General features: G+C 29.7%; 1 protein-coding gene across 1 annotated transcript; it reads right to left on the bottom strand.

The window, feature by feature from the left end:
* Window positions 1–3099: 3099 nt before the first annotated feature.
* Window positions 3100–5990, bottom strand: LOC102621854 (protein STRICTOSIDINE SYNTHASE-LIKE 2). Its single transcript, XM_006494326.4, has 3 exons — window positions 5710–5990; window positions 4729–5001; window positions 3100–3834 (listed from the first exon to the last, which is right to left on the bottom strand). Exons 1-3 carry the CDS (start codon window positions 5940–5942, stop codon window positions 3258–3260), a joined length of 1083 nt encoding a protein of 360 aa, XP_006494389.2. The 5' UTR covers window positions 5943–5990; the 3' UTR covers window positions 3100–3257.
* Window positions 5991–13142: the final 7152 nt, after the last annotated feature.

The following is a 13142-nucleotide window of genomic DNA, read 5'->3' as shown; positions in this document are numbered from 1 at the left end:
CTGTTCCCCAAATAATCACTCTTATCAACTATGTGCGCGTGGGTTCAACCTTCTTACGGCGCGAATTTTCTTAAATTTTAATAAGGATTGATATTTCTCCATGTACTTATGCAACGATTTTTAAATTTGGCATTATTTTACAATACAGATTTTAGACGAATTTTTTTACTATTGCGAGAAAAACTTTCAGATTGGGGGTGCCATTTCGTAAAATCATGTCATGGCTTATTTTCACGGTGTCAAATTTAAGTAAATATAAATACGATACATTTATTAATCGTGTTCGAACTTCAAAATATGAATAGAACTGTTCATTAATTGTTTTATTTATATTGATATGTTTACACATTTAAAACAAAAAAAATTAAAATAACAAATATATCAATATTAATTGTAAAAATAAGTGATAAATAAGTTAGTATGACATAAATATAACATAAATAAGTTTTATAACACAATATGAATACAACAAGAATTATTAATTTAGTGTTCAGTATATACATTAGTTTTTTTTAATATTCTATATATTAATTGGTATTTGTGTCATAAATGTGTAATCATTCTAAGTTAGTCCAACTAGAATACGAAATAGTTACATATCATGTCATTTCTTATCAACTCATTTAATAATCCTATCAATATTTGTAACATGAATATGGAAAAGTGTAGTATCCGTATCATAACCCATTTTACTACCTCCATCTCATGCTGCACTATAAAATGTATGCTTTAAATTCCTAATAGATTTTAAATTCTAATGTGTTCCGTAGATACTAACAATTTCTCAAAAACAAAATAGGTCCATATGATATTTTATTTTTGGGAAATTATCATTGCACTACCTTTATTTTGCCTTATGTTCATCCAACCACTACAAAATTCTAACATGTACTTTGCATCACCTTTCTTTTGTATCAACTAGCTACTTTTGCATTAACACTATTAAATAATTTTAATAAAATGAAAATTTTACCTCCAAATAAATTAAAAGACTATTTTATCTTATAAAAACTTTTAAAATTAAAAATTATAATTATAAAAATATCCCTAAATTTAATAAAAATAAATCCCAAATAGAGGTGCTCAACTGATTTTTACTAAATTTAGATTTTACAAAATTTTAATAATTATTTTTATTAAAATTATAGTTTTACAAAATTTTAATAAAAATAAATGAATTTATTTATTAAAAAATTATAATTTTGTAAAATTTTATTAAAATAGCTGAATTTATTTCTTAAAAGAATAAATCCTAAAATTTTAATAATTTAGGGGATTTTTATTAAATCCCAAAATTTTGCAATTATTTCTATAATTATAATTTTATATTAAAATAATTTTTATTAAAAATAAAAATTCTAATTTTGAGATTTATTTTTATTAAATTTAGGGATATTTTTATGATTATAATTTTTTTAAAGTTTTTATAAAATAAAATGGTCTTTTAATTTATTTGGGATAAAATTATCATTTTATTAAAATTATTTAATAATATTAATGTAAAAATGGCTAGTTGATACAAATATAAAAAGAAATATGGTGCAAAATATATGTTAGAATTTTATAATGATTGAATGAACATAAGATAAAATAAAAATAGTACAATAATAATTTTCCGTTATTTTTTATTTTCATAGAACCTATTATTTTTTTATTTTTTATTAATATCTCGAATGCGAGACAAGTAAAGTAAACTAATAATAATAATCATGATGATAATGATGATGGAAGAGAACAAAAACACATGGATGGAGAGAGTATGGAGCATCACACGATGATGACGAAATTAATGATTCTATAACGTGGATGATGTTGCAACTTGTGTATGGAATAGATTTTTATTTAGACTACTTTAATGCTACGAAAAACATCAATGTTGGACATTATTTAAAACTACTTGTGGCATTAGATATATATATATATATTTGTTTTTTGAAAAATTCCTAAGCAAACAGTTGTTGGCTTGTTTCATTATTTCTATCTTATACATTCATTTCACAGATTCTTAAACCTTTCTTTAATAAAAATATTACATGTAAGCTAACTTTAATGTTTAATAGAAAAAGTAAATTCGCTTTTAAGGGTTTATTTGAACGATTTTCAAATGAATTCGTGGTATAGATCCTGAAAAAGTTGGGTTAACAAATTTGATTTTATCTACTCAAGCCTTTGAAGAAAATAAGAAAAGAAAAAGAAAAGAAAAAAAGTTGTTTGAATGATTAAAGTTAATTATGTAACAGCTAGGCTAGCAAGAATCAGCATTTCATCCTCATCTTCTGGTCCCCATCAGCATCAGCTCCATGATGCTGTTTCTATGTTCCAAGGTGGATATTCACAACAGTTAATTTATTTTTCCTTAATCCTGATAAAAAATATTTTTCTTAATTATAAATAATAATAAATTCCTCGTGTTGTAACTTCATGTTATGGGCAATTAAGATAAGATGTGACATGAAAAATACGTGGAAAAAGTGATGTACAGAATTTGTGGCATTCTTGGCTCAGTTCATTTTAGCCACATGCATAAAGTTGACAATTCGGAAACAAGGACAAAGACCATAGACTCGATCTGCAATACGTGGTTAAGAATTTGCTATTTGAAATCAGAAAAAGTCTATTGTTTTCTGTATTATTGGCATACATGCCCCACGAAAATCAACGTGAAATAAATCGAATAGAATTAAAAAGTATATACCAAATTTGATTATTTTAATTTTTGTTAAAACAGTGGAATTCGAGAGTTTGCTTGTAAATGTGTAGTGTGAATTTTTCTTTTTTCTTTTCTTTCCTTCTGTTGTTATTGTATTTAATACATTAATTTATTCTAATATTACTTGCTATGTAGAGATTTTTTATTGTTACTGTATTTATATTAAATGTTAAAGTGAGAATATCCTTAATACAGAATTGAGTCAGTTTTATGTTCAAAATTAAAATAAGAGATTAAAATTCAACACGAGTTTACAATATCATAATCTATCTTTTTAATTATTTTACAACGCTGTAAAGTCACCCTTAATTTTAATTCTAAATGGAAAATTTTTGCTAAAGAATTATTATTATTATTATGTGCAAATTCTCTTCTAAGCTGTCCTCACGAAATATAATATAAGTTTCAGTATTTTACTGTTTACCAAAATTATTTTCGCCATTGCAAAAGCGATAAACGATAGCGTAAAACATCAGCTTCACATTTTATCTTGTGCGGACGTCCGGTGAAGAGTTTGCTGATCAGATATTATCTTCGAAAATTATCGTTAAGATGAATATTTGTATAAGCCTGCATAAGGCATATTAACTGATCCAATCCACAAATTCCCATCTTTCTCTTCAACTTCACTAATAGATCTCCACATCTTTCTACCTATTTCTTCCAAAATCTCCAATACATTCCCTTGTTCACTTATCCTCATAGCCATTCCACCATTCCCACTTAGCTTAACCAAACTTGAATGAATTTTAACAATGTCAATCGGTAGTTTAATCAGAACATTTCCTATCCAAGGAAATGAAAGAACCAATTTAGAGATCCCTTTCCTTCTCGAATGTATACCAACCCAAAATCCTCCTCTGGGGCTTCTTTTTACGTTATCTGGAAACCCTGGGAGTTGAGCGACAATTTCTATTGTTCCGGCTTTCGATGTTTTTAGCCAATACCTTAGAATTCTGCAGCTTGTTGTCTCTGCAAGTAATATGTAGTTGCCATCTTCACTCAAAGCCACCCCATTTGGAAATGAGAGATTCTCAAGAAGAACAGTTACTTGTTTTGTTGCTGGGTCATACTTCATTAGCCTTCCTGTTTTATCACCACTTAGTATTACAGAAATGTGGTTCCTGCAAATTGCATGCATCGTACACCTTTTCAATTATTTTGAACCGATTGAAGTTTAGATAGAGGCTAGCTAGCTAACTGTAAAAGGACATGTATATAGTCATAGATAAATAAGAAATGAAAAATAGTACATAATGCTTTCTTGTGCCCACATGTGAGACTTGCATTTACGTAATTCTAGTCTACTTTGATGTCTGCACAATTATTGTCACTGTTATTATTATACATTAATTAATACGAAAAAGTATCAATAACACACTCAAGATTTTTCTATTTAGCCATCAGCCCACGTAATAAATTTGAGAGTTGGTTTTATGGCATGAATTAATGTCAATATAGAATTAATTATTTAATCAATTCAGAAATGACGCATATCTATCAAGTTAACAACCAAAGGAAATGAAGTGATATCAAATTAAAGGGTGAATGACGACGCTTTTTATTTATTTATTAAATCATCTAGTATTCAAAGATTACATTGGACTCCGATTAATTCAGATTCGAGCCAAGGGGGATAATTAGGGTGACAAATCTCTCCCAACTAATCCAGATTCAAGAACGCAGCTGCATTCTCGAGTTTTAAACCGAGGACTTTGGTTAAGTTAGAACATCTCTATGCCAGCTAATCTACGCGCTTGTTGGTTGAATGACGACGCTTTTCATCCTATTAGAAGTTGTATTTATCACTTAACTTAGGTTCTTAATAGATTTTTAATATCCTCTTTTATATTTAACGGTTAAATATGATATTTTCACTAATAAATGAACTTGTTTATTCAGCAAAGTTCTCAGGTAATTTTTTAAGTGATGAAATAAGTAATTAAGAATTTATTAATAAAAAAAAATTATCCGACAAGGACCTAAGTGCGATTTTCAATTCATAAATATATATATACCTCCTTTGAAACTGTGAACTGCTGTCGGTAAAATAGACGATTCCGGTGGATTGATCGATGTCTAGACTATTACAGAATCTGAAAGGAATGCCCTCTGATTGAGTAGCAACGGCAGTGGCCAATCCTCCTTCGGGTCCCACTTTAAGCAATCCAAAATAAGCGTCAGCGATGTAGAGATCACCGTTGGTTTTATTGAAGCACAACCCTAACGGACGCCCACATATGTGCTCCTTTGCCGCATGATCGTATTCATATGCCCCTTCACAACCATCCCTATCCGCAAAACTCACATGGTTAATTTTAAAATAAAATTAAAATTTTATTTAAGTATATACACTATCTCGCAAATAACTTGAATTCAACGTTCATTGATGTACGCCAAACTTGAATATTTTGTCGGCCTGAACCTCCGCAAATAGGGTGCCGCCTAGTTGCATAATAATGGATTCATTTAAATATTGAGTTATATTATGTTGATTTTTATCAAGCATACATTAACAATAATAGGCGGTTAAGATTTGATTAATTATATATTTCTATTAGATGACTATTACTCATATCATTTTAAAAGTTTAACATAGAAAGATGAGTATGGAATTAGAATATGTGGTATGTAGTATATGGTTACCAACATGAGCCGACTCAATTAAGGTTTAGAAGAAATTTTAGTCTCTTCTATGGCATTATTTTTCTTTTTAAATATAATTTGACCAAATTCAATTTAAAAACCTTAATTCAAATCTCCACAATTAATTTTTTTTTTTCCAAATTGAATTAATTTTTTTGAACCAAACCCCCTAATCTACCAATTAATTCTTAGCGTAAGGAGTCCGTATTTTAAAATCCTAACTATTTTTATCGGAAGAACATATATGATTCTAATCAATTACTCTTGGTTTTGTGAGCGGACATATATGCATATGTAAGTCGACCTTCAGCGGACACCTCTACTTTCGTATGGGAGACTAATTTGAGAGTTACCTGTTTGGGGAGGTTAGAGCAAAATGAAGCCAGCGGCGTTGGTCGTGGTGCCATTTAATAATACGGCCATCGGATACGCCGGTATAAGGACCCTCACCAAGTGCATCAAATGCAAAACTTTCAGGTCCAATTGCACCCTCTATCTGATACTGAACGACACCTTGAGTAGAACTATTGATAAAAAGAAAAATGACTATGCTTTTAGCGATGAAGCTGAGACTTGTTGAGTTCATGGTGATGGTGATAGAGAGAAAAAACAAACGGTATTGAGTTGCGGAAATGGGCAAATTTATTTATAGAGGAGCTAATCAAAAGAGGGTATTGCGTGGCCGATTGTAGAGCTGCCGCATGTTTCATGTGGGTGGTGGTTGGGGCACGGAAGAAAGAGAAGAAATGCTATGTTTGTATGGAAGGGCAGAACTAGAATTTTGGTTCGTAGAGATATTATTAATTTAAGTGAGATTATTTGAATCTATTAAAATATTTTATTAATTAATTTTTTTATAAAATATATTTTTTATTATTAAAACACTCATAATATAAATTACAAATATAGACAAGCTAATATAATACCCCTAATATAAGTTAGGAGTATATACAAACTAATATAATTCAATAAAAATATTTTGATTCTCTGCATTCATTTTAAACTATTTGAAAATCTGTCAATAATTATCCATTTTTTTTCCTTAAGTCTTAAAGTTTTTTTTTTTTCAGTGGAATATCAAATGTATTTGCTTCGCTGTTACCTTCAAACACGACTTAAGAAATCTTCAATTCAATTCAACTAAAAACAAATATGAAAACCAAATAATTAAAGGCTTATACAGAACACAAGATCGCGTCAAATGATCAGTAAAAATCAAGCTTCACTGCATACTAGAAAGTTCCATAATGCAAATTCAATCTTGCCCACAAACCAGCCTTCCACACTACGGTAGAATCCCCTTCTTGCATACTCAAAAACAAAGTCAAGTATCTTTTGGATAATTATTTTTTCGAGTTTATTTAATAAAATAATATAACTGGTATTTAGGTGGGTATATAGAATAATATCTTAATTTTTAAATTTTAATAATAGTTTTATTGAGTAAATAGGTATAGAGCGTATTTTGATAGGTTTAAATATCCTTATCCTTAATTAGGTTATAACATAAAGTTTACAAAATTGAAGAGCAAACAAGATGAGAGTGTCAAATGTAAAATTCATATAAAATAAGTGAAAATTTAATTCGATCTTTTTAATTTTTTCTTGAGCAGGTGTTGCTTGGGCCACCTGAAAATGTACATGGTTTCGTCCATGTTTAATGTCTATTGTTGTATTAATTGAATTATCTGATAAATTGATAATTTTTTCTGGTGAGTTTTTAAACACGTACTCTTTTAATTATGCTTAGTTTTATAAGAAGTCACTAGTATTAATTGTCCAATGGTGGAATAGGTGGACTGATTTTCCTAGTGCCTTCGTTTTCAAGTCCCATGATTGGTCGATGTTTTGAATTTAGTTTGATTAGTTGAACTCATAAATATAGTCTTTTTCAAGTGCGGGTATCTTCACTTTTTTTCATTCAAACATGTTATTAAATCATATGATTTAATAGAGATAGTGTTCAATAAACTATAAAATCATATGCTTAATAGCATGTCTATATATAAAAAAAAAAGGCACCCATACCTGATAATTTCTAATGTAGAAGTCTGCTCTTTTTTAAAATTATATATATATCTTCTCTAGTTTGGACGTACATCTATCAATGTGAGTTTGAAAAAGTTGGAAATAATTTTTTCATAAATTGTAAAACTAAACAGAACATAAAAAGTTTGTTTGGCTTGAAAGAAAATTTCAGAGGAAAATATTGTCCGGATCTAGAACTTTCATGACTTTCATGTATCTATTACATCACATATTTATATATGCTTATTAATGATAACAACTTGTAACTAATTACATTTAACTAACTATAATATCCAACTAATACTAGTAACACAAATAGTGCTTCTACAACAAACTTCACTACTTAAGGTGAGCTATCAACTAAGTTATTGCATTGCTTAGCAACTCTTGACAAAATGGTATTCTTGACTTGTGAAGATTTTGGCTGAGTTACAGATGTAATGACCAAACTCCTTTCATGCACATATTTCAATTATTTGAGAGCCAAACTCAATGTACATTGCTGTCCCTTGAGTTTTAAAAGGGCTGGTAAGGCAACTTGGTATATATTGAATATTTAATTCGCCAACAAGAACTTTGTTCTCAATGAAATGCGTATCAATTTCAATATGCTTTGTTTTGGAATGATAAATAGGATTTCTTGCTAATTTAGTGGCACTGATGTTGTCATAGCAAACAATAGGCTTCTCCATGCAACACCCTCCTATCTTAGAAAACAAGGATTGCAACCAAGCTAATTTAGCACTTGCAGATATTAATGATTTATATTCACTCTCTACTCTAGAACTTGTGACCATTGACTGCTTCTTTGATGACAAGAAATCAAATTGTTATCTAGATAAATACAGTAGGCAACAATAGATTTCCTATCGTCTAAGTCACAAGCCTAATTTGCATCAAAGAATCCAGTGATCTTCATCTCTCTATGGTTGGTGAATTTTAGTCCATAGTCTTGAGTAGCTTTCAAATATCTCAAAACTCTCTTGCACACCATCAAATGTTGTAATGTAGGAGTATATACTTATTGACTGAGTTTATGCACAGAAAATGTAATCTCAGGTCTAGTCAAGATTAAGTACTGCATTCCCCCAATAATGCTTCTGTAATGAGTTAGATCTGTAATGTGTTGTCCAAGAGCTCTTTGAGTTTCTTTCTGCAACTTCACTCTAATGCTTATACGTGTATCAATGTCCTTACAATCAAGTATGTCAACTTTCGACAATAAATCTCTGATGTTTTTCTTTTGAGAGAGATATACACAGTTTGCATCATACAACACCTCAATTGCCCAAAAAATAAGATAATTTGTCAAGTTTCTTCAATGTAAAAGCTTAACTAAAATTTTAAATAAAATTTTTTAAATCTACATTATTTGGTCCTGTAATTAGCATATCATCAACATAAATGAGGACCATAATCATAAATGTCTTTTTTTTTTCTTTATGAGTAAGGATGTGTCAGCCTTTGTGTTATCAAAATCCCACTGTAGTAAGCATCTTTTAAGCTTGTCAGACCAAGCTAGCTTATTTAAGAGTATACAATGACTTGTGAAGTTTGCAAACAAAGTCAGACCTCTGAATATCAATGGAGCCCTCTTGTTGATCTATAAAGACCTCCTCTGTTAAATCTCCATTAAGGAAGGAATTGTTGACATCAACTTGTCTGATTGTCAACTAATTCATCATAGTTAGACTTAACAATACTTTGACTGTAGTTGACTTTATCACAGGACTAAATGTTTCAAAGTAGTTTACCCTTGCAATCTACTAAAAACTTTTAACTACCAATCTAGCCTTGTATTTGGCTAGGCTATCATCAGTGTTAAAAAAAAAGCTTTAGACACCAATTTTTTGTCAACTACCTTTTGATTAGCTATTCTAAGGATGAAGGACCAGGTGCCATTTTTAACTAATGTATTATATTCATTTGTTATAGCTTCAAAACACCTTAGATCATTAAAATGCCTCATGAACACTATGTGGTTCTTTATGAACAAAGACCGTCGTATATACTTTAGGTTTAAAGATACTAGCCTTACTTTTAGAAGTCATCTGATGTATGTTTAATTGGTTAGAGGTGTAAAATGTGTTTAGTGGGATAAATATTTCTTATGTAATAGATGGAATAGATGGAGAAGGTATCAGGTGATTGACTAGTGTAGAAATTTGAATAGGCTCAGTATGTATAGGATTTAATTAGTGAGATGTGGCTACTATATTAAGTGAAGGAAGATTAACTAAGTGATGAGTTCTGTTGTTACTGGAAATTCAGGATTAGTTGGGCTACTATTAGGAGGATGTGGAGTTATAAATAGAGTAGAAAGATGATAGACTTGTTCAAGAGAAAAGAAAATGGATAAAGAAGAAGTTTGTGAAGATAATTGAATAAGGAAAAGAATATTCATTAGAATGCACTTACTTGAATGATAGTCAAACTTATGTCTGTTATATTCTCTTAAGTAAAGATGACATGAACAACCAAAGCATTTCAGCATGCTGTAATCAAGGTTATGTTTGAACACCTCCTCATATAGTGTTAAAAATTAAAGAATGGCAGGAGACAACCTATCAATATGATATAACTATGTGAAATGCATCCCACTAGAACTTCAAAAGTAATTTTGCTTGCGCTTATAACGTAAGTCCTAATTCAACAATATGCTTATGTTTCCTTTCAACCATCCCATTTTGATGATATGTGTAAGGACAAGAGTGTTTAAAAAGAATTCCAGATTGGTTCAAGAATGAGATAAAAGTTATGTATTCTCCCCTTAGTCTCATTGCAGCATTTTAATGGCTATGTTGAATTGATTTTCAACCTATAATTTAAAGATTTTGAACATCTCTAAAGGCGTTGACTTAAGTTTTAAAGGATAAATCTAAGTATATTTACTAAAGTCATCTACAAAGCTAATGTAGCATGTGTCAAAGATTTGATGCCTATAATTGAGGAAGACCTTTTGCATTTAATTTAAATAGAATAAGTTGAATTAGGAAGTAGGAAATTTAACTGATTTGTTATTATTCTATTTCCTAAAATTGTGGTAATGTTATGTGTTTTAGAAGCACTATAAATATTTTCTTTGTAAACGGTCTTTTGTGGACAACAAAATAAGAAGAAAGGTTCAGTTTTTTTCATAAAAAACTTCATGGTATCAAAGCCTTGGCTCTCTATCAAATCCAGATCATGAATTACCATGCTGCCATGACTGGATCCAAGGAATCTACTACCCACACAAGCGGAGATCCTTCTTTGTCTTTAGAAGTTACCCAATTCGAGTCCTAATTTGCGATTTCTACAGGCAGCGCATATTCTTTTGTTTTAAATCCTTCCCTACAGTTAACCGTTCATAAATTGAATGGTTCCAATTACCTAGAATGGGCTCAGTCCATAAAGCTTGCCGTTGATGGCAGGGGTAAACTCGGCCACCTTACAGGAGAAGTGAAGTAGCCAGCCGCTGGAGATCCTAATTTGAAAAGATGGCGTTCAGAGAATTCTCTAGTTATTGGAAAACTACATTTATTTTTGCCCATAGCCAAAGATGTGTGGGATGCTGTTCAGGATATGTATTCTCAAATTTTTGAGAATTTGATCATCATCATCATCATCATTATTAAGTTTTGTCGATAATAATAATAATAACAACATTATTATTGTTGTTGTTGTTGTTGTTGTTGTCATTATTATTATTGTTGTTGTTGTTGTTGTTGTTGTTGTTGTTGTTGTTAACAATAATAATGACAATAATTAACAACAACAACAACAACAATTAGTATAACATATAATAACAATAATAATGACAATAATTAACTAAGGAAATCTTAATAACTTACAACAATCCATCCCAATTCCAAAATAAAGTAAACACATCAATGTCAATATAGCTCATTTTTATTCCAATTCCTACAATTCAAATAAATAACTTATTCTAATTATGGGTAAGTATTAGAGACATCCCATGAGGTTTGGAATATTAACACCTAAATAGAAAGTATGATTATAATTACAAAGGCCTCCCCCGCCATTTGTATTTCCATCCACTGACTGTTAGTATATTAATAAAATGACAAAAATACCCTAAAGCTGAAAACACCCTTATAGCAACCATTAGGGTGATGTTCGTTAATAGAATAGAATATGCTTTGCTCCCAGTACATGGATAAAAAAAAAAGAAAAAGGAATAACCAAATACTTGACATTGCATACTCATTAACTAGAAAAAAAAGAAGGATAAAATATTGGCGAAGAATTTAACAATTTCTGAACTTTAATTAAGAAAATCATATTTGTTTTAAATTGTAATAAAAGATACAATCCCAAAATTAATTTCATTAAAAAAATCTCAATTTTTTATTTCAATTTTATTATAAAAATTAGGAATTATATTTACGATTACAACGCTAAAACTCACTTTTGTTTAACATAGAAATCACACAAAAATAACTAATTTCTAATACGCAATGGTTTGTTTCGCTCTTCACTAGTGCAAATCACACTAAAAACATGTAGTAACTTCTTCAACAACTTAAACACAGCCTTAAATCCATTTTCAAATACAACATCAAATCAACCAAAAAGCTCTAACTTTGACATGCATTGAGTTATTTAGAATTTTCACCTTCTATGAGGTTTAATAACTTATTCATTCTTCACTTGTCGCCAGCAATGGTCACTCGATGATAGCATTTTCCTGCCGCCATCACTTCATTATTCATCACTCTTCTTTCAAATTAGGGCTTCTTCAAATTTGAGCTTCATTTGGCGAGGTTAGAAGCGTAAAGAGAAGAATCTAGTTGTGTTTGGGACTTTGGGTGGATGAATGGATTGCTCATTACCTTGGGTTTGAAAGATGAAAGAGAAGATATGTTCAATGCATCCTTGGAACTAGTGGATGAAAGATGAAAGAGAAGATATGTATAATGCATCCTTGGAACTAAGGGATAATGAAGTGCACAGCGGTCAACTCGATTACTTTTGATTTTTTCAAAATTTTAGAGAGCTTTTTTATGAAATTACCCTTATACATTGACAGGATACCAAATAGAATACAAACGACAGGGGAGGTATCTAATAATACGCTCATACTTTTTATCTAAGTGTTAATACGCTAAACCTCAAGGGAGGTCCCTAAAAATTACCCTTCTAATTATTATTCTTCATTCTCATTATAGCCTATTCCGATTCATGGTGATTCCGATTACCACTTGGTAAACACATCATAAATGCATCTTGTTTGTTATGCACTACTCCTACTTTAGTAGGAGACAAAAGTGTAGACATCAATCTTAGGATCAACTAATTTATTTGGCTTCTAATCACAAGGGATGGTAAGAAACTCTAGATCTGGCCCGGATCTGAAAAAATCTTGATATGCATGTTAAAAAATATGGATTCAGATCTTAAAAATCAAGATCCGTGCAGATCAAGATCAGGATCCGGATCCACATTATTTTATAATTAAATTATTTGTTTAATTAAATTTCAATTGAAAATATATAAATTAAATTATTTATTTAATATTTATAAGCATAATTAACTTTATAATATGAAAAAATGTTAAAAATAAAATAATAATAATAATAATAATAATTAAATAATATTATAATGAATCAGTTTACCTTAGATTTTTTTATTATGTTTCATTTATATTGTGAAATTATCGTTTGTGAATTTATGGCATTGTTGTGCGTTATTTTTGTTGAATTGTTGATTGTTAAATTATATTGAATTTTATTTGATATTATTAGGTAAATTATCA

Source organism: Citrus sinensis, chromosome 9 (assembly GCF_022201045.2).
Source record: "Citrus sinensis cultivar Valencia sweet orange chromosome 9, DVS_A1.0, whole genome shotgun sequence".
Taxonomy (NCBI): Eukaryota; Viridiplantae; Streptophyta; class Magnoliopsida; order Sapindales; family Rutaceae; genus Citrus; species Citrus sinensis.
Note: the sequence above shows the minus strand (reverse complement) of the source record. Positions and strands in the feature narration are given on the sequence as shown.